Genomic DNA, 20,745 nt, shown 5'->3' on the forward strand with positions numbered 1-20,745 from the left:
TTGGCATGTGTTTAATTTTAACCCTTTAGAATCCAATGGTAACTCTCATTTTGTATTTACGCGTTTCGTATGATTTTCACGTTATGTAAGCAGCGATCATTTCCTTTAACTGCGTTAACCATTTAATCATCGTAATGGTGAAATGTTTTATATTACTTGCGATAAAGTCTGGATTCTTAAAATTTATTCACACGAGCTCCAGCTGTAAAGGATTAAAGAACTTTGATATATTAATATTATGTTTCTCAAGATGTACAGTCGTAAACATGCAGAATGTTCACAGAGGTCTACTGCCCACAATAATTTTCCAAAGGTAAAATTTCCGAAGCGTGAAAACTGACCACTCACCATCTAGGGGCAATATTCATTTGGCTTTTTACCTTCACTCCCCCCTACATCTTCAGTTGTATTGCTCGTGATTTGGACCGTGTTTCTGCAGCTAAACTAATTTCATAACAGAAAATAACGCGGCTATCAGTATTTGTTTGGAGTAGACACTTACATACTTTACAGAACTGTACACTTAACTATGGGTTCTCATAAGTAAACAGAGTGGATAATTTCTTGGCATAGATTCCCCAATAAAATGGCTGAAGTGTCCTGTTTATAATAGCAAGGCGGAACATCAGTGGTTTTAATGTCACCACAGATTGCAGCTCAATGCTGGACACACACCAAAAACGCATAGAGATACTATGACGGCAATGAATAGAATCTTATACCTAGTTCTAACGTAGGCGTAACTGTACACAGCAGATGCCACTTAATTATAACAGCCGTTTCTTTGATCCTGAGCAAATTAACCGCAAGACCTAATATAAAAATAGCATATGGTAAGACAAGCTTCGTTAGATTTGGGCCTGCATGCACTTGCATATTTCTTTCATCTTTAAATAACACTTATGAAAACGAACACTAATACTGATCAAAAAATAGCTACGATACTTAAATAAACTACCAAACAAGGGTGGCTCTCTATAGTAACTGCAACTGTTGTAAAACGAGTTGAAATTTTAAAAAAAAACGTGCATACTACATAACGTGTATTCTAAACGAACACGGGTCTCCAAAGCTTTAAGCACGCCGGAAAACGTGCTGCCTTCAATCACGTGAAGTGTCACATCAGCCGAGGTGTATGTGATAACTATCAAATGTCTGCGCTTAGGACTGTAGTCACAGAGTAAAGAACTGACACTAATTTAACAACACATTACTGACTCTGAATAATCTTTCATCAGTGATGCAAGTAAAATTATTTAGTACCCTCTATAATAAATATAAACCCAACACCATTAAAAATGGCACACATCTTGAATGTTTAACTTTACTGTTGATATCTGACACGAGCCACACATAGACTTCTAATAATGTCATAAAATTCCTTGCTTTCATCCAGCTTTCTTCTGAAAACTTGAGAGTTGTGATTCACATTGGGTGAGAATGTCGTATTGGCTTCTGGGCTCTAACACCGCGTAATCTTGTAGTTAGTTACCAACGTTTCGGAGAAATATATTGGTTCCATCTTCAGGACAACCGCCAATAAGACTGCATGGCTTCACAAACCAAGTACCACAATCGATGAAAGATTTTTTTATCGTAAATGGTCTGTATCATAGATCATTGATTCTCAGTTTGCATATATACATATACACTGCATAGAATTTATATGAAAAAAAATTAAAGTGGCTATTAGTCAAAAATCATTTTAACTTCAGAATCAGTTATTTCCGCATTGAAATATTTATGTTATCTTATAAAAATTAAATATCATACAAAACTTACGAACGTAATGTACGTAAGAGATTGTGTTATTCTGTGCTGTAATATTATACATATTAAAGGCATGCTCGAACAGGTTAGCTAAAGGGATGTCGTGTTTGACTCCGGCCGTTAACAGTTTTCTAGCCCACCGTTTCTTCTGGTGAATAACGGTACAGTATATTACCCCAAACTATGGCAGCATTCGCCCGATTAATTATTTAGCCACCCTAACCTTTCTCATTTCATGTTAAAGAACAATTGCAGGTGTAAAATAAACAAAGGCACACACTGGCCTATTCAGTAAGCTACAATGTGCAGGATAGTCAAAATTTTGAAGTCAACCCACACTATACAGCTGACCGGTAAAATGTCTAAATTATCCATCGCAGACCGTCAAAATTATATACGTATAAGTATACAAAATTCTGAAACACTACACTAAACAATCTTCAAAAACAAAGACATGGGATAGCAAATTAGTCACAGTGACTGCATGAAAATGTTCTTTCTGGAACGGCTTATACGAACGCAATAACTTAAAATACTGAATTTAATTTTAATACAAAACAGGCCTGAACTAGAAAATATCCTCGTATTACATCCACAAACATGGCGTTCGTTTCTCACATCAATCATCCTAACCGTACACACTGGTCCTCAAGCGTGAAGCTGCGTCTTTCGGCAGAACGTCCCCCAAGGGACATTGTTTCCTACTTATAAATTAAATTCCCTGTTCCTCGAGAATCGTGCTTAACTAAAATTAAACATACTTGAGACAGCTTCTCATCCTTTTTAGAAAGCCATAATAAAAAAAAACAAATATGAATATGCATATTAGTTACAAGGTCGAAATCCACAGTGTAGAAGCCATTTCACACAAATTTCTCGCCAGTTCCTTACGCCACATCGGTTTGTTACTTTATATACTCACACGTTCGGAATTATTAAGGTGATTTGTCAATAATTCTAGGAATATTTTTAGTTCTTAAACTCGCAAGATTATTATAAATGATTCCTGCTGTCAGTATAGGAGTCATTATTAATCGCGCACGCAGAAAAAACATGGAAATTATAGGTTATACATTTCACTCGAGTAGTAGCTGTGCTCCGGCAATAAGGTGTGTACCACGGACTCAAGGAACACTGATGATGATCCTTTGCATTAACGACTTTCACAATTGTTAATTTCCCCGACCTTAAGAACAAAGGTCGACATCTGAATATCCCTACAGTTAAGGGCGCTACAATATTTTGACAGCGCAGGCCTCACTTCAATCCGCAATTTCAATACTGATTATTCTATCGGAAATCCTATTTAAATTTTAAAATAACGTTCACCAAATTACACACTTTATACTATTTCTGTAAGAAGTCCTCTTTTTCATTTGTGCGACATAAATAGTATCTGGTCTGCGAGTCTGCCAGTAAGTCACAAATATCAAATCCAATCATAACCAAATATCTCGTCCTGTGAATGATTATAAGCTACAGCACAAAAAATATATATAAATATGCCCGCTGAGGTTCAATGATAGAAATAAATACATGAGAGAAATTACTATAAATTTAAGTGGAATGTACCACACAGTAGACTCCCGTTTATCTCGGGGCGTATTAATGGGAGGCCATCTAGTTAAAACGAAAATTAAAAGTGAAATTAAAAAATCTGTTTTAAATGTTAAATTGTTTAAAAAGAAATGAATAAATACAAAAATTACATTATTTAATGTATTAACATAAACAAACTGTCGCTAACATCTGAAGTTTACGACACTAGAATGTTGTTACTAACCGTTGTAATTTTTGTTAAATAGTTGGTACGTAATAAATTAATTTCTTACATAAAATCCCCTTTATTATTAGCAAACTTTTAAAAAGTAAGAAGCCTGCATGTAAATAATTATCTAGGGTTTCAGTTATCCGGGTAAATACATGTCCCAACCAGCCCGGATAATCGGGAGTCTACTGTACATTTAACTGAAATAATAACAAAAGTTATAGACATAGTACAATAAAAACTTCTTTCGCCAGATAAAGTACAAGTCAGTACAGACCTACATCATTTTAAATGAATTCACATAACGCTCAATCAAAATCACTGTAATGTCTCTCTTTGAAAATTGCAAGTCGTCTTACGTTCTGCTCACTCTTCTGTATACATTTCATTTGAAGTTGTTTATCAAAATTTCCTTAATTAAACATTCGCCTAACCATGTTCTTAAAAGACTACATTTACGCTGTTGTTAACGCCAGGTTCCAACTCGTGAGCTGACTACTACATATTCATTATTGTTTCTTTCTTGTTTAATTGCATACCTCTCCTCCTCCTTTTTAAGATATGCGTGACCTCCGAACTTGAGACAATTGAGAAGGAAGCAGTTGTCTTCCAATTTCCAAGTACAATCCCATCGTCCATTCAGACCATGAACCTACAAACCACAAATCTACGTAGTTAATATAAATAAACATTACAAATTGGGCAGAATTCGGGCCTGATATTCCGACATTATGTACCTACAATCAGTTGACTCGTTGACATCTCATAATTTCGTACAACTGCACAGATACAAGCAAAGCATTATTAAGGACTTTATTTACGCGGCTATTGGTCTAAATGTTTTCTCGGAAAGCTATGATTTTTTGTTGTACTTTATAAAGTCGTCTGTCATTTCATCTTTCGATGTTCTGGGGGAAAAAATTACTGGGATTATTTCCTTCAAAACCGAATACCGAAGCTAGATCGTAGGTTATTAAAGGATCTCTATCTTAATCTCTAGCGAACCAAATTTTTGCACAGTTTTCACTGTCACAGATTCGCACCATCGCCATATTCGTGATTTTCTGGCACGTATACGTAATTTTCTACACAACACGGAAGTGTGTTTCCGATTTATCTTAGGCCGGACGTTAAAATACAAAGATAGAATGATCTCTAGCAATATGATGTTCAGATCAAATTTTATGAAAATCTGTCCTTTGGTACATGAACGAACACACGGGTAATAACATGTATTTCCTTATAAAGAAAGTATAATATGTCACAAATAAATCATAATTTCATTTCCTCAAACGTTCCCAACTCACAACCATCCCAGTATGTTTCCACAAGCACAGAAACAAATCTGTACATTGGACAAACACTAAAAAACACGTTTTCCGGATTCCAAAATATGACGCACGTCACAGTCCCCATTTTGAAATAAAAACATTTAGACACATTCTCTCAACACAAGCACATTCACTGTGATTCTGACAGGAAAATTTATGTGACAAGACCGACTCCATTCCTTAATCATCTACCTCTTCTTTTGTCTTGACTCAAGAACAGTCCGTTCTTACAGCAGAAACAAAGCGATAATGGATTCTTTGTGCATAAAGTCAATGAAGGGTTTAATTTCCAGCTTTGTGAATGAGTTTGATGTCCCTGTTTTCTTATAAAGTACTTGAGTTTTCTATATTTTTCCGCTATAAGATTCAACAAAACTGAAAGCACGCCAGTTAACCTTTGATGTCAAAAAGTAATGTAAGCAAGCAGAAGTGACTATAGATCCACACACGAATGCCAATACGCAACCTGTACTAGACAGTGATAACAAAATCCTTCTATTTAGGGCAGAAAATGGGGCAGCGTTGTCGCAAAGTTTCCAGTACAAAATGAGAAACGCAGAGATAAAAGCGCTCCTTCGGGTCTCCTACTGTCTTTTCTCGATAGGCTGGTAGGAAATGACGTTCGTGAAGTGGAAATATCAAAGCTCTTAGAAGTGCGATCAGTACGGTATCAACTTAGATGAAGACATGTGACGAACTTCGTTAATTAGTGTGGATTTAATTCATTATATATCGTCAGGGAATAAATTGTAACCACAGTGCCAATTTAAACGGGACTTATAGGCCTAATTTGATATTTTAATGTTATATCATAAACACCAATTGACTAGTCAATGTAAATATCGACTGGTCAACAGGAATTTGTTTATTCTTATTTAAATTACTGCATATTATATTTTCATGTATAATATTATATAAGTTGTCTCGAGGAACACAGTTTATACACACACGTTTAAGCGTAATTTCTAAAATTTAAACCATCCATACGGGTTACACGGAAAATCAATATTATGGATTAATATCAAAGATACTATAATACAATTTGTGAAGGACCCGAAATTTACGTGTGATAATAAAACCGTGCGTCGTGTACAGGCCAAACTGGTTTGGTGTTGGAAAGTAAATAACAGATTCACTGTAATGCAGGATGGATACAAATTATCTGTTCAAGTTAACGTAAAATGAAAAGCACGGGAGGATATACCTCCCGGTAAAGACCGGATTCTTAATCCAAGTCACAGCATGCGGGCAGACTCTGGCGTCCATCCATCCTCCTATCCAATAAATGTCAGGCGTAAATGACATAGTAATACGTCTAAATGTTAGGTCTAGGCTACTAAAAATTGACCACAAAAATTGAGGACGATTTCCAAATCACAAACAATTTCCGTGTATTTAAATCTTTAAAGCTAAGACTTGTCATAATGGTACTGTTACAACTCGGGCAAGGTATTCCGAAGGCACCCAGTTCGATTCCCCGACCGGGAGCAGTCTACCTTCTCTAAGGTTTATATACTTTTCCAAAATCCCTTCCATTACATTTACAATGTTTATATTTGTATTTTACACCCGCTTTCTTCCAGATCCCTGACGACTCATCTATCACTACCATTTTCTTCGATCTACGTGGATTCAAATCAATTAATATAGCTGAAACAAACGAACAACCTTATTACTAGTATGGGTATAGTGAGAGAGCACAGAAATCATGTCTCCTCAAGAGTGGATCGATTACTTTCAGTTTAAAATGGAAATTTATTGTGATGTAATATTTCGTTATGTTCATCTTACGCAGAACGATGTAAATCAGACAAAACGTAACTCGGTTAAGATCAAAAGAATCCTTTCAAAGTTCATGTCTTAGTTATATTTCTTGAGTTGCCGTGTCTGTGCATTAGGTAACATTAAACCAAATTTCACATGCAAATATTGAAATATAAAGAAAGAAAAAACAAAAATACGGAGGAGAATTAAAACGGACAGAAATAAAACCAAACCTACGAAATTTAAATTTCCGTTTCCTATGCGAATCTACGGTTAATGAAAGAGGCTGCGAAAAAGCATACAATAACATTTAATCACAACAAACATTCAACAATACGTGAGACAGTCTCAAGGGAGTCTCTTCGTTGAAACCCATCACCCTTTGACAAATCACAAACAGCTTACCTCGTAAAAATAAAACGAATTTATGTCCGGAGTCGGTGGTTGCGTGGTGTTATGGTTGTTGCTGTCTGTTGTATCAGTGAAGCAGATTCTCGTAAAATTTTCAGTTGTTACTGTGGTGCTACTGAAGAAGACAATGGTTCCAAAAGCGTCGCGCCCGCTCCACGAGCAGTTTAAATCTACTGGCGCCGTCTCCATCTACCCTTCGCCGTCTTCTTCACAGTTCAACGTCCACAGCATCCCGCACAGAAACAGAAAAACTATCTCACTACTCAACAACAGTCAAATATTATAGAAGTTTCTCGCGTCCTATTCTCGTCGTACAATCTTGACCCACGCATAACGACAGCATTATTAGTTGGTACGACTTGCAATAAACATTTTTTTTTAAAAAAAAAAAAGTTTAAAAATCCCACAACGCTGCCCTATTAATCACACGATATTTCGCATTTGTATGCGCTGGCTTTTAATTCGGTGGTTCATTAACTGTATTCACATGTACCATTTATTTGGTGAAGTCTAATTCCTCGTAATGGAATACATTCTTCAAAATAAACAGACATCTTCACTGAAGCCTATGGAATTAATTTTTGTCGGTGATAAACATACGGCCATAGTCTAACAAAGTACTTGCACGATTAAAAAGTTAATATTCACATATATAATACAAGCCTAGGCATCCTGTTAATGAACTATAATAATTGAATTAAACTTTTAATTACGCGTGCCGTAAGACAGATATTGTGACGTATATACAATATGATTTGTCGTCATAACTCTTACAACATTGACGTTGTTGCAATATTACAGAAATAAAACTGGTCGTGATGGAATAAAGTTTAAAACGTCTTCGCCCCATTTTGAGGAAAATTCTACAAAAAGTTTGAAAATGTTCAGAATCCGGTAAAACTCTTGCAGAACACAATCACGAATTAAAACCAGTTGTAAAATGTCGAACAGATCCAGCTTCAACCTAAACTATTTCTCAGAAAGGTACAGACGCTGTATACACATCCTATCTAACCCCACAACGATCTGTTTCGTACGACTGACATCGATTTTACAACTCGATAGTTTAAGTACGACGACTCCAAAGAATATAAAACTCCTGCCCAGATAGGCAGCTTAATTACAGGTCCAGTATCCTTCAAGACGCAGAGAAATGTGAGACGAAGAAGCTAGAAGATTACATGCCAACAAGAAACTACGCTGCTGACTCAACCTGAAGCTTCATCACGCGCACTGGCCGGGTTCGTGACTGCTGACAGGCGTCGAAAACAAAGTCAGTCGCGCGTGGCGCTCGGTCCACGTCTGATGCGTCTTTCTCACTCGCGAAAGAGAACCGGTCGCTACAGACAACACGCATACATCACAGTACCAGCGCCTGCGCTACAGCCATACACAGCTCCAAATTTTAGAGAACTCTTCGCTGACACTGACATCTGTATGATTTACATTACTTCACCAAGAACTTTGTTTACGTTTACTCAACTGTGAGCGAAAGGTACAGGGTTGAGTTACATCTATCCTTAGTGATGCTGCAAGCTTTCTCATTATCTCTTAGATACGTCACTTCTAAGTCGTACAAATTTCATAATTATTTATTTTTAAAAACATATTTTAACTGAGGTATTAGGCTCAATCACAATCCACCGAAAACCACGAATGCTAGTTATTCGTCAAGTTCCAGCCTAGTTTCTCTGCATGGAAGCTGAGGTTTTCTGCGGGGTAATAATTCCAAACAGTTCACCACATCTCCCTTCAACAACCCTTAAGATTTCATTGCTTACAATCATTCTAACTTTTATCGCTATCTACGTCAAACCGATGCAGTTGCGATTATTATATATTATTTTATTTAGTGTTCTGTCTGACGACAGGTCCATATGAACAGGATCCTTCCATCCTTTTCTCGGACTGGGACCTGTTCATATACGTTCTTGGCAGATGATCCAGAAGTGGTTTGCCATTGCCTTCTTCTGTGTGTGAATGGAGTAATTGTTGGGATGCCACGGAGAAACCGGGGAAGCCCCCGGAGGAAAACTCCGTGTTGCCTAGACCACGGCCTTGCCCAACACAAGTTATAATTAAATAATCTTATAAACTAGACATATTCCTGATTCCTGCTTATTGGACAAACTGTTAAAACATTAATACACAAATATCAGACAGGAATTCAATTGAACATTTAACGAAACTTTTTCACCAATTAAACAATTCCGCACTACTTCAATATGCTTTTCCCTTATTTACTTTCGGACCAGTTCGATTCAGAATGAAATAAATCAAGACACGAAACAGTGCCTGCTTCAAGTAATGCAGTGAGCACGTTTCATAAGCTTAAGATACGATCTTCACACGGTGTTAAAAAATCTTACGAAACCGTACACGCCTTAAAATCACCAGAGTACGAAAATTAAAAACATCTGCCATTAGGAAAAGCGTGAAGTTAATCTTGTAAGTTCGTGGCACCAGCCAACAAGATTTTAAAACTTTGCATACCGTGTAGTGTATTAGAATATAAAATAAGCAAACAAACTATTAACACTATAAAAAAGACACTAGTGTCTACTGTCTTTTTTGTCTTTCTATAGTGTTAATAGTTTGTTTCTTTGCTTATTTTATAGTCAACAAGATCTTGCCTCTGAAGAATTCTCCGAGCGAGGCTGGCGACAGAATGAAAGAAGCTTACGTACCGTCTCAATATTCAACCAAAATTAATCTATAATCCTGATCTGTTATAAATTAAACGTCGGTTTGCATGTATCCATTGTTACTGACGTAATAATTCAGTATGCTTCGGTTACTACTTAATACACGCTCAAGTGTTTGCAGTTTGGCTATGATATTGTTCGCGAATCACGAACCTCCTCTTCACTCTACTGGCTCCCCAATGAGATGCAGAGACCCTATCAGCTGCCTACAAGACCAGACAATACGTACACAATGTCAGGCCTGTTGTATTACCGGATACAACGGTCCAGATGTGACTGACATGAAAACAGCAGGTGTATTTGCTGAAAAACTTACGTATTACACGATAAATTCAAATTACAGATTCCTTGTGATGATTATTAATCGATATTGGGTACATTAATGAGCATGAATGATATGAACAAATAACAGACGTTTTCGATATATGTGGCCTCGAGAAAACCTGGTCTTCACTCTTCATTATCGTACCAGAACAGAAATTGTCAAAGGGATTCGAAGCTGTGAGCATCCACAGTGGTAATTATCTCGTGACTGTTCTGGATTAGATACGTTAGGTCCACTTATGCAGTCCAGCTGTGCTGTGGAGCAAACACTTATCCAAACAGGTCCCACTAGATGTGTAAAATAAAACTTCTCAGTCAAGTGTCAAACGTAAAGTCCTCTTTCCCTCTTCTGTATCAAATTCTGAATGTCTCGGTGAATTTGAGTTTAAAGTTGAGAAAGCAAAACAAGACACAAAATTGTAACTGATACTACGTCTCTGTATAAAGGACAGCAGCACAAAACTGAGGAACTAAATTTTTAAACATCAAACAGAACATTCATGTGTGCTCATGTTAACAAAATTAAAATATTAAGACATTGTATCAAATTAATTTCACGGTTTGCATGTCAACTATAGCAAATGATTAACACGAATACAATTCGTTCGAGTAGATGCATACAATGTTAAGACGCCTTGGCATGGGCACTTGTTTACGCATATGAAATGAAGTGTTTCAGTTACTATAAAGACCGGAGATTATCTCGAAGCAAGCTGCAGATTTCGTAGCGAAAGCTTCCTTTCATAATTAACCCTTATGAAAGTTGGCCGCCAAAGCAGCCGAGTGTTCATTAAATGAACCGTATATTTCATTTACAAGAGCGTTCAGCCAACTCAGCTAACGCAAAGCAATTAGATGAATTCATGTTTCAGACCACTGTCAAAGTGACTTGAGCTAACACTGAAAGTCAAATGAACGATGTATTTCAAATAGAACAAAGCACTAACTATTAATTTCGTTTTATATTGTTCCGATATAAACGTGCCTTCCTGGAATTTGCCTAAATTTAATGGTCGTCGAGACTTCGGACATTTTACGAAAGTTAAACCATCCAATGAACTTCAATCAACAGTTATGCTTTACATTTATGTAACTATTGTGTTTCAATCAGAGTGTTAAGTCCTTTGACTAGAACAAAAGAAGAATGGAATGAGATGGCTCAAACAGAACACAAAACACAGGTGTTTATTTGCACAGGGGTTGAATTCTATACAGTTGATCATTTAATATAATTAAATACAACTTAGATTCGATGATAGCATTATCCTGTTTCACGTTTAGTTCCCCTGATCAACCACATCCTTAGAGAAACTGATATCAGTATTACCCAGTTTTCGCAGGACGATGAAAAAGAATCTACCGTTCACTAAAAAGAATTCATTCATAACACAACATAAACACTGAAAGTTTTGTGATGTGATGTGCTAGATTTGAAAGCTTGCCATAGCATGAGACAGTGAACTACAAGAGTAGCCACACTTAGTGCTAATGAGACTCACTTGGGAGCGTCCTCTACATTCCTGCCAAGTATGCCAGGGCAAGTAGTATCTTGCAAACTAATTGCATTGCAGTCCAATGGCTTTACTCTTACTAGTGTTACAAACGTTTATCTCTAAAGGACACAATCAAAAATTTAACGAACTTGTCCATTATAGCGAGATTTCGAGTTCTTGCGGCAGCGGTTGTAAAGATGGCTGTCTTCTTGTAGAAATTCACCGACAATCTGATATTCAATTCCCTATTTTACACTTTATCACGCGATCTCACGCCGTAGTTTAAAATCTGGCTTAGATTAACAGAATTAAGTGAAGAAACATTGCCTCATCGAACAGCTGCGAACCTCAAAATGTTATCTCCCGGTGTTGCACCGACAGTATCTGTGTAATTTAGTATCTTACACTCCGCTACATTAAAAGCTTCAATGACTTTATGTCTTGACAAGTGGCCCATAAAATATCGTGCTGTTGATAATTGCTTAATGGAGTGAGTGTTCAGGAAGGAAATTCTCTAAATTTTGTTATGTGTGGCATCAACAGACAGACAAATTTAAAGAAAATCCTCATTTCCAGTAGATTTGAGTAAATCGTATTTCAACGGTTATGGCTGAAGAAATATATGAATGTGTTCGAATGCCTTTTCTCATTCTGATTAAATGAAAATTATCTTCGATGGTGCAACGACAAATGATACGTTTTTATATAAACATAAAATAAAATGCACATGATTCGTGCCTATAACATGTTCAATTACATTTTGTTGTAATTTAAAACCCCTACTTTGATGATGTCGTATTGGCTTTGTGAGTACCGATTTATAGTAAATCAACTACAAAATTTAGTTTTCAAAATACAAGGTGATTCAAAATTCCCTGTGCACACACAAGCCATAGATGTCGCAAGTGAAATTTACGTGTTACAGGTACTTCACATCCCACTTTCAACAATTTTTAGTCTTACAGCTGCTTACAGGAATTCTTTGTCATCTTTGGCACCGACACCAAAGACTCATTTTTTAAAAATATATTACGCCAATTTCTTCGCAGTTACAATTATTTTACATTTAGTAAATTTCACATGAAGTTTGATTTCAGTTACATTGACGTCACAAGAATTATTATGCACGGTGAAGCAGTCCTATGTTTTGAATAGCAAAATATAATTACCATTAATAAATGAAAAGCTGATATCGGATGGAGTCGTTATTCAGTTCAGAAACTGCTGCCGTCAATTTTGCTCTGAGAAACACGAACTTTGCCAATTATTTTGTATAGTTCTTTCATAAGGCATACGTTTACTGAAAGTTGGTGGGAGTCTCTTGAAAAACGATCACCTAACATACAGAGATATTTACACAAGCACGTATCAGAATATACTCCACGAATTGCGGCACGACCTACTGAAGATCTGACTGACCCGGCGTTAGATAGCGCCGGATAGCCGATATGAGTTTTTCTGGAGTTTACCCGATGAAGTAGCTTCTAACTTAACTAACGAGTTACTCATTGGTATCATTACACGTTCAAATTTTGTACTAGATTACAAGAAAAAATTATTCTCTTGGACGTTACATTCATACACATAATTTTTACTTTAAGTTTGTTGTTTATGTGATTATTTTGCTAGATGGACTCCAAACTTAAATGTTTCTATTGCTGATACTGTGTGGTTTTTATTAACTGTCGATTTGGGTACCTATGTTAAAATTTCATTTTCATATTTCTCCTCTCGTTTTAATTATTTATTATCATATTTTATAAAATTATTTATTATGGGTTATTTTAATCTCCCCCACAGATGAGTAATCAGTTACGATATGAATTAAACTCTAAATCCTAAGTTAATTCATAATTGAAATGTTAGATAAAAGGAAAAAGAACATGCTATTTATAAAAATAATTAAACCAACAAATAAACCACGTGTTACTTGTAGAAAATGGTTTCTGTAACGTCAGAAAGGAAACATAATGCCCTCAGTCCAAGCCGCGATTCGCTCCAGTACCCTGCCCCCTTTCGTTTCTATTTAACAAGTTACGATACCCTTCAATTTTCATAATTCTATCGATGTATCTTGATGTGATCGCGTAAACTGCAACGGAGACTACGTCACGACTAACGATCGTCGCCTTGAGTGCGTAAGTAGCAAGCACGTACTTAGCAACAACCGGAAATCAGACTCCTACTGGAGCCGACACGAAAGCGTGTCATCATTAATTTCTGTTTTATACGAAGAAATGCAGACAGGAAGACACTGTTTCGAAAAAAGAATTACTGTGCTCTGTTCATAAGGGGAAACAATTATTTTCTCTTCTGTCGCTGTAAGTAGGGCACTTCCAAAGGGAAAGAGGTGATAATGATAAGATGAAGAAACAGAGTAGTAATAATAATAATAATAATAGATAAAGAGAAGTAGTCTTAGAAATGTGAAGCGTATTTCGTATTTTAAATTATATGACACTATTTCTGTGCAGAATTTAAATTCGGTTTATAGTGTAATTTAAGGCGCGTTGTTTTGTATAAAAATAATAATCATTCTACTCTCTCCAGAACACGCACTTCACCCAAACATATGAAACAGTAGACAGTTATCATAAGTGACAAAAATAAATTTGCGAATGTGAGTTTACCGTTAATCTGTTCGTGTATGCGGGTATCAATAAGCGCGCGCCCGCGAGGATAATAAATAATAATAATAATTCATTTATTAAAGTGTTTGCTAACAGCGAGGAGCCAATGACAGGCAAACACTGATAATACATACAAATAATAGTAGAATAATAATAAAAAATATTACCCAAACAGATAAACTAAATACATACATGTACAATATTAAAAATAGCAGCCAAATACAGGCAACACACAAAATAAAAATAATATTGTACACAAAGACAAATAAATGAAAAAATTCAAATAATAGCAAATAATCCACCTACGTAGACACTAATATAAATATGAAAAAACACTAAAGAAATACGAGGAACAAAATAGCAAAAATTAAACTAAAAACAAATAACCAAGCTAGATCACCTATCAAGACAACCCATCTAGATAATTTCCCTTATTGAAAAAGTGCCTTCAAAGGAGACAATGTTTATGCTAAATACGTCCAAAGATTTGCATACGTCATTTGCAGCGATGACGCACCTGGCTGAAGGACTATGTCTTAGCGCACTACTCGCACTAAAAGTAGAAAATTCTCTTATTTGCCTCGCCGGTACACGTATACCAACAGTGTCCATAATGGAATGGCAATTTATTTTGCCTTAAAGACATTAACAATAAATAAAGCAACGAGATGTGGCCTGGAATAAAGTGTTCTAAAATTTAAAGTAGTCAAAATCGATTCATACTTACGTGGGATATTAAACTGAAAAAATCGATAATTGCACAAACTGACAAATTGCCTTTGAATATTTTCTAATTTATTAAAATCTGCCTGTGTAAGATTATTCCATATGACCGAGGCATACTGAAACTTTGACCTAATTAAAGCATTGTATAGAACAACAAGGCTGTCTAGAGAGCAAAAATTATATGTAATAAAATGAATAAGCCCTAAGGTCCTTAGTGCCTGTGTATGAACAAAATTGACATGACAACGATAATTATTATTATATTTTGTGGGAATATATGGACCTACTGTTCGCTTCGGTAAACTAAGGAATAAAAATTAAATTTTTAAACTAAAATAAAATATACTTCATTGAATTACTAACACGTATATGATCCTCAAAGTGCCATAAAGGAATAGGCATTTTAAAGTTAAAATATTACAGACGTTTTAAGTGAAATAAGGAAAAGTGGATAAATATACGGTATTTTTTATAAGTTGCTAGAGACATGACTGCGATCTGAAAATAAATCTCTCAGCTTCTTTTAGCATCGTCACTGTCAACAGTCACAAAAACCATTGGACCAGGTACACTGAAACAAGACAGAGGAATGGGAGTTTTAGCCAGCTAGCAGAAGTTTGGAGGTACTTCACCCACCCCCATTCAATTTTAAGAATGGGGGCAATATGAGGGAACTCTCATTCAACCAGTCTACAGGCAGGATGAAATGACCGCGACAAAATACAGTCTGCCTCTGTTCTGCTGCTACTACTCCAACACTACAAGGGCTGCTTCAAGAATTGCACAGATTCCTCTCCATTTAGAAGAGATAACATTGGAGATGTCCAGAACTGAGCTTCAAGCTACACACGAGTTTAATCAGACTGATGTCACTTTACTGCAGAACCGAACGCTGAAAGAATCTCGTTAAGACATCGGCCCATTTAAAGAAGCGCTTCTGTTCTGCTAAAGCCTTTCAAAACATTTCTGATGTTCTCTCTGAAGTTAAAAGTACGCTGTTCTGGAGTATGGAAACCAGTTAAAGGAGTTCGGTTATGTCAGATCACATCAGTATGAAAATAATTATGTAAGGTTCGGTCAAGTCCACGCCTTTGAAATTTCAAAATCACATTTTGCCCATTTCTTGTCACCATTATTTCTTCCGAACTGTTAGTATCTGAGTGATTATATTCATATCACGTTGAGATCAGTCATAGGCCAAGGCCAATCCAAGGTGACGACAATATCAGCCCAGGAGATTGCGGAATACAGACCTCTAAAAATTTCAAGGTCATATCTAGGTCATTTCTTCCCACCGTTATATCTGCCGAAATGTGAGAAACTGAACTACCAGATTCATGTCAATTAGAGGTCACGTGTAGGTCAAGTCATGTCAAAGTCACGGTAATATCAGCTCAAGGGTTTGAAGAATAGTGGCATTTAAATTTTTGTAGGTCACTTCAACGTCATTTGTCATCCTTATTTTCTTCCGTTGAAGTCGTGGGATTTCGCAGGCTTAAGCTTTTAATCTTTTACCTATTTTAGGAGCCTAACTGTACAAGAAATATTAGGGAAACTCTAACGTTAAGTCTCTTCCAGTATTAGGCTTGTGATTGTTATTTTTATTAGACTTCTTCTCAAAATGCAGTGGCAAACTGAATAATTGACGATTTTATATACAATTCCGTAAAGAAAAATAAAATCCCCCTTTTTCAATATTCCTAAGCCTGTTTTAATAATACGACCTTTATAATTTTATTTACTTATAAATGTTCCTTATAGTGAAATTGTCTCGGAACTCCTACTATGAATATCGTATCAAACGGTCTGCCATTATGCACACGTTCTTGTGTTGGGCACAAAAATTAGAGCTGGGAACATCCGAATATGAAACGTACTGCTGCAGTCAAATGGCAAACAGAATCAATACACAGGCACGGACTTATTAAAATGAAAGCACCTTCTTTCTTACCAGTCTTTGCAATTCAATTTTAACTTCTCATATTTAATGTACGAACATGTATTTGAATTAATTAAATTTGTATTATCATTAAATAAGAGGATTCCGTCCATTAAATACTAACTTTTATGTAAGTAATTTGTGAACAGATATTAGTACAAAATATAAGCATTTACGTATAAACATAATAGATGGGCGGGCGGATTTCTAAATCTCAGCATGACATCTCATAAATGCGTGCTTAAATATGCTAAGAAAAGTTTGAAAAGTCAGTTCTATTAGCCAGCTTATAAATTACAACTGCGATGATTAATTATACATTCGGAGACCAGGAAAACTCAAATAAATAAAATAGGTGGCAAGAAGCCAAAACTGGGGCAGTTGTCTCCTAATACTTGTTAAAACAGCGGCTAGTGCCTGCGAGCGCCCGCAGAGGGCGATAGTGACACTTATCGTTCTGAAGTCTGTATATCACCCCAGACAGTGTCCACTTTAATTGTTCCTCAGGTTGTAAACTTTAGCCTTGGGCGCAATGACAGTTGTCCAAATATTGGATAACATAGTACCCGCTATATACACTTCATCTCTGTCGACTGCAGGAGCCAACGACCCGCATTAAATCCAAAATATTGAATAAAATGCCAGAGAGTGCAGAGACATATTAATCAATATGAAAATTGTCTACGAAACAAAAAATTAAATTACAGGCAATTTACATTTTGACACTTATGTTAAATCCTTAAAAATTCTGACAGTTTTAAACCGAAAACCAATCATTTGAGTACATGAGCATTATATATATCATCCATCGTCCATTACAGCATCCTACGCAGTACAATGTGGCAATAAATTCCGCTACAATGATGATACAAATTCCTGACCTAGAAGAAACCGTTATACAAAACACACAAAATATGAGCTCGTTCTTTTCAGTGTGATTGAAACTTCAGTATCTAAGTCAAAATACAAAATGTTTACGACCGTTTCTTAGTATCATCATCATCATCATGGCTGCCTGGAATTCTAGACGAGTGTTATGCAACCGATGTGCCCCAGAAAACTGGTGTGCCGCCATAAGATTTCAGGTGTGCCGCGAAATTTTATAACAAATTATGTATTTGCACGTTACATTTAGAAAAGGTCAGTATCTAGTCTTTCGTTATTAGAATTTGTAATACATCCCCCTCTCTTCGGGAAGCGAAATTTTGTGGTGTGCCTTTGACAAATTAGAGTGTGTCGCGTATGGTCTAAAGAGAGGAGACAGTGAATATGCAAAATAGTAGCAGACCGCAGGAGTTGGTAACACAATATCTTTGGTTCTTAATCAGATAACACTTGCAAATGTACAAAAACAATAGAATTGTATGCTATCAAGGCACATAATTTAAGACTTCCGACTGTGTCAAGTTCCACTATCGCAACGTTGAATGCAATTTGTAAAATTTTCATTTTATGACACCTTCATAAAGCACTTTTATTCACAAAATGTTTTTCATTCCGCCGTATAGTATTCCATTTCCGTTGTCGCACTTTTTTTAACGTACGTGTTTCATTGCAATTTTGAATTCCTGAAACACATAAAAATAGACAGCCTCAAGGATAGTTAGCTCTGGTTTTATTACTTCTCGCAACCACATATTTACCTTCAATAAGAGAGCATTTCTCCCCATAAGAAACAGCATAAAGTATAATTTATTTAAATAAGGATGGGGGAAGTGCTTTAGAAGTTAAACAAACTCTACAACAACTGTGGTTCTAATCCAACTATTAAAAATGTCGGTTCAAAGACCTTTCTCTTTGACGTCAGTGTTTCCAAAGTACACTTCAGTGGTAGAAATCCGTTACGTTGGATTCTTTGACCACTGCTTAAATAAGAATACGTCTCTGTCTCCTTAACTTAAACATAATACATGTAGAACATCATAAAATATCTCTGTTTCCCTGGTATCTTCCATACAGTGCACAGACAGACTTACGTCTGGTCGTTTCGTATTTCTGACGGACAGAAACACTTTCAACATAATAACCTTTGCATATGGGGAGGTCTGGGCATTTAAGAACACAGGCACCGAAAGACGGAAGGCAGAACAAATTCCTTTTACAAACTACAAGAATAGATCAACGAAATACAGATACCTGGAAGAAGTCAAATGTTCTAAATATTGTCCTGAATTCAAATTCTCCGGAAAGGACAGACCACAACACCGATACAGAACGAAGACAAAACAGAACACTAAAGCACGCAGTGGATTACAGACTGTTAAGGCGAAGAACAAGCAATAGAGCCTAATCCTCCAGAGTTCATGATGACTATGATTTCTGTAAGTACAAAATGTCGTACGTTACACAACTGGCCTATTCACTTTCTGGCCCAGACTGACAGGTAACTGTTCTCCTATGGAAGTGGAGAATAATATGGCCCACGGCTTCCATATACTGAACGCCAACTGAACACTGAGTGCAAAATACAATGCGCACTCCTTCACTTCTACGCTATTTTGTTTCCAGTTTTGTTACGAGTGTAAAATATCTGTCCTCTGATATATATTTGTCCAGCAAATAAATTTAACAGATGTAATAATAGCTTTGTTGCTTTCTCGCTCGTACTGTTCTCGTATAATCGTGAAAAACAATCTCAAAATATTTTCCCTTTTGTGAGATTTTGTATATATTAGGATAGTATGACAATTCAGATTTAATGGCAATGAAACACACTTCCGAACCATTTAATACAATATTTCTATCGCTGACTTGTATGTATTTCACTTACTTTCACCTTGCAACCCTTCCAGCCCATAATTAGGCGTAAGATTCATCGTCAAAAATAAGTGTCATCCCAGATTCATTCTATCCTGGATTCTTGAAGCACGTTTTTCATCTTGTAATTAATTTTCATCCCCAAACATTTACATTTATGACAATGTTTTACGGTGTCGTATCTTTCGAAAGATAAATTGTGTCCGCGATTCCCGGTTGAGAGATATTTTTGCATTTGCTGAATTTAATGTGAAACCCATGTTTCATATAACCCTCGTAATTTCATTTTATCTTTATTTTCCCACTCGATGAGAAGAATAATACAGTATACCGAAGCTAGCATTTCTGTCAACTGTGAGTAAACGTTGGGGGGGGGGGGGGGGGAAGAAGAAAGACGACGAACGTGGTATTGGAAGACGACGATAAAGGGGACAATATACACATCCGGCAGCAAAGAACTGTCACATAAAGCCGTCCATCTAACGAGGACGCCTTCCTTTCAACGTCCTAATTGTGCTGTTTTTATTTTCACACTTCAGTAAGCCCTGAGACTAAAGATATTTTCAAATTTTCCCGCTGCCATGACAATGACAAGACACAAATATCCTCCGGTTGACTTTCAAAGTAAAGTGGAGTCAAACTCCGGGGTTTCACGCCCACAGCGTTACCTTTGTCCAAAACTGGCAACGTTTCTGTACATCGAGCGTATTTATTTCGAAATAAACAACATATAATTAATGTTTTCTAAATCACTGGAATATAAAAAAATCTGTTCCTTATTCGGAGAATCTCATTAGTTAACCCATTCCGTCAAGAACACTAATGCATTAATGTATTGTCTACCAAGAGTCGTTTGAAAAGAGGCAAATCTTACGAAAACCATCACGTGGGTGCGGAAACTCATAACCAACTATTTCTTCTAATTCAACACTGAATCCTTTCGTTCCTCAATTTTCCCACACGCACACACAAATATAAATTTCACTGAAGCACCTCTCCACTTTATTTAACTGAAATTTAAAACAGCCGTACACAGGCAACTACTTAACGTGCATATGAAACACATAATTTATTAAAACTAAAACATGCGGGACCGCAAATCGTGTATAATTCGAGAAATGAGTAGG

General features: G+C 36.3%; 1 protein-coding gene across 5 annotated transcripts in view; it reads right to left on the reverse strand.

The window, feature by feature from the left end:
• Positions 1-20,745, reverse strand: part of LOC110830897 (cardioacceleratory peptide receptor) — a 103,797-nt gene that overhangs the window by 77,044 nt on the left and 6,008 nt on the right. For 2 of the 5 annotated variants that reach the window (XM_087355356.1, XM_022066282.2), the window contains exon 2: positions 7,039-7,250. In XM_087355356.1, the coding sequence (XP_087211482.1) occupies positions 7,039-7,233 (195 nt within the window). In that variant the 5' untranslated portion in view covers positions 7,234-7,250. Of the gene's footprint in view, positions 1-7,038; positions 7,296-8,168; positions 8,364-20,745 lie in introns of those variants that run through there. The other 3 variants (XM_087355355.1, XM_087355354.1, XM_087355353.1) reach the window with 3 other exon arrangements.

This window comes from Zootermopsis nevadensis, unplaced genomic scaffold (genome assembly GCF_977971745.1).
Source record: "Zootermopsis nevadensis isolate Lab colony 2312 unplaced genomic scaffold, Znev_1.0 Znev_ptg000024l, whole genome shotgun sequence".
NCBI lineage: Eukaryota > Metazoa > Arthropoda > Insecta > Blattodea > Termopsidae > Zootermopsis > Zootermopsis nevadensis.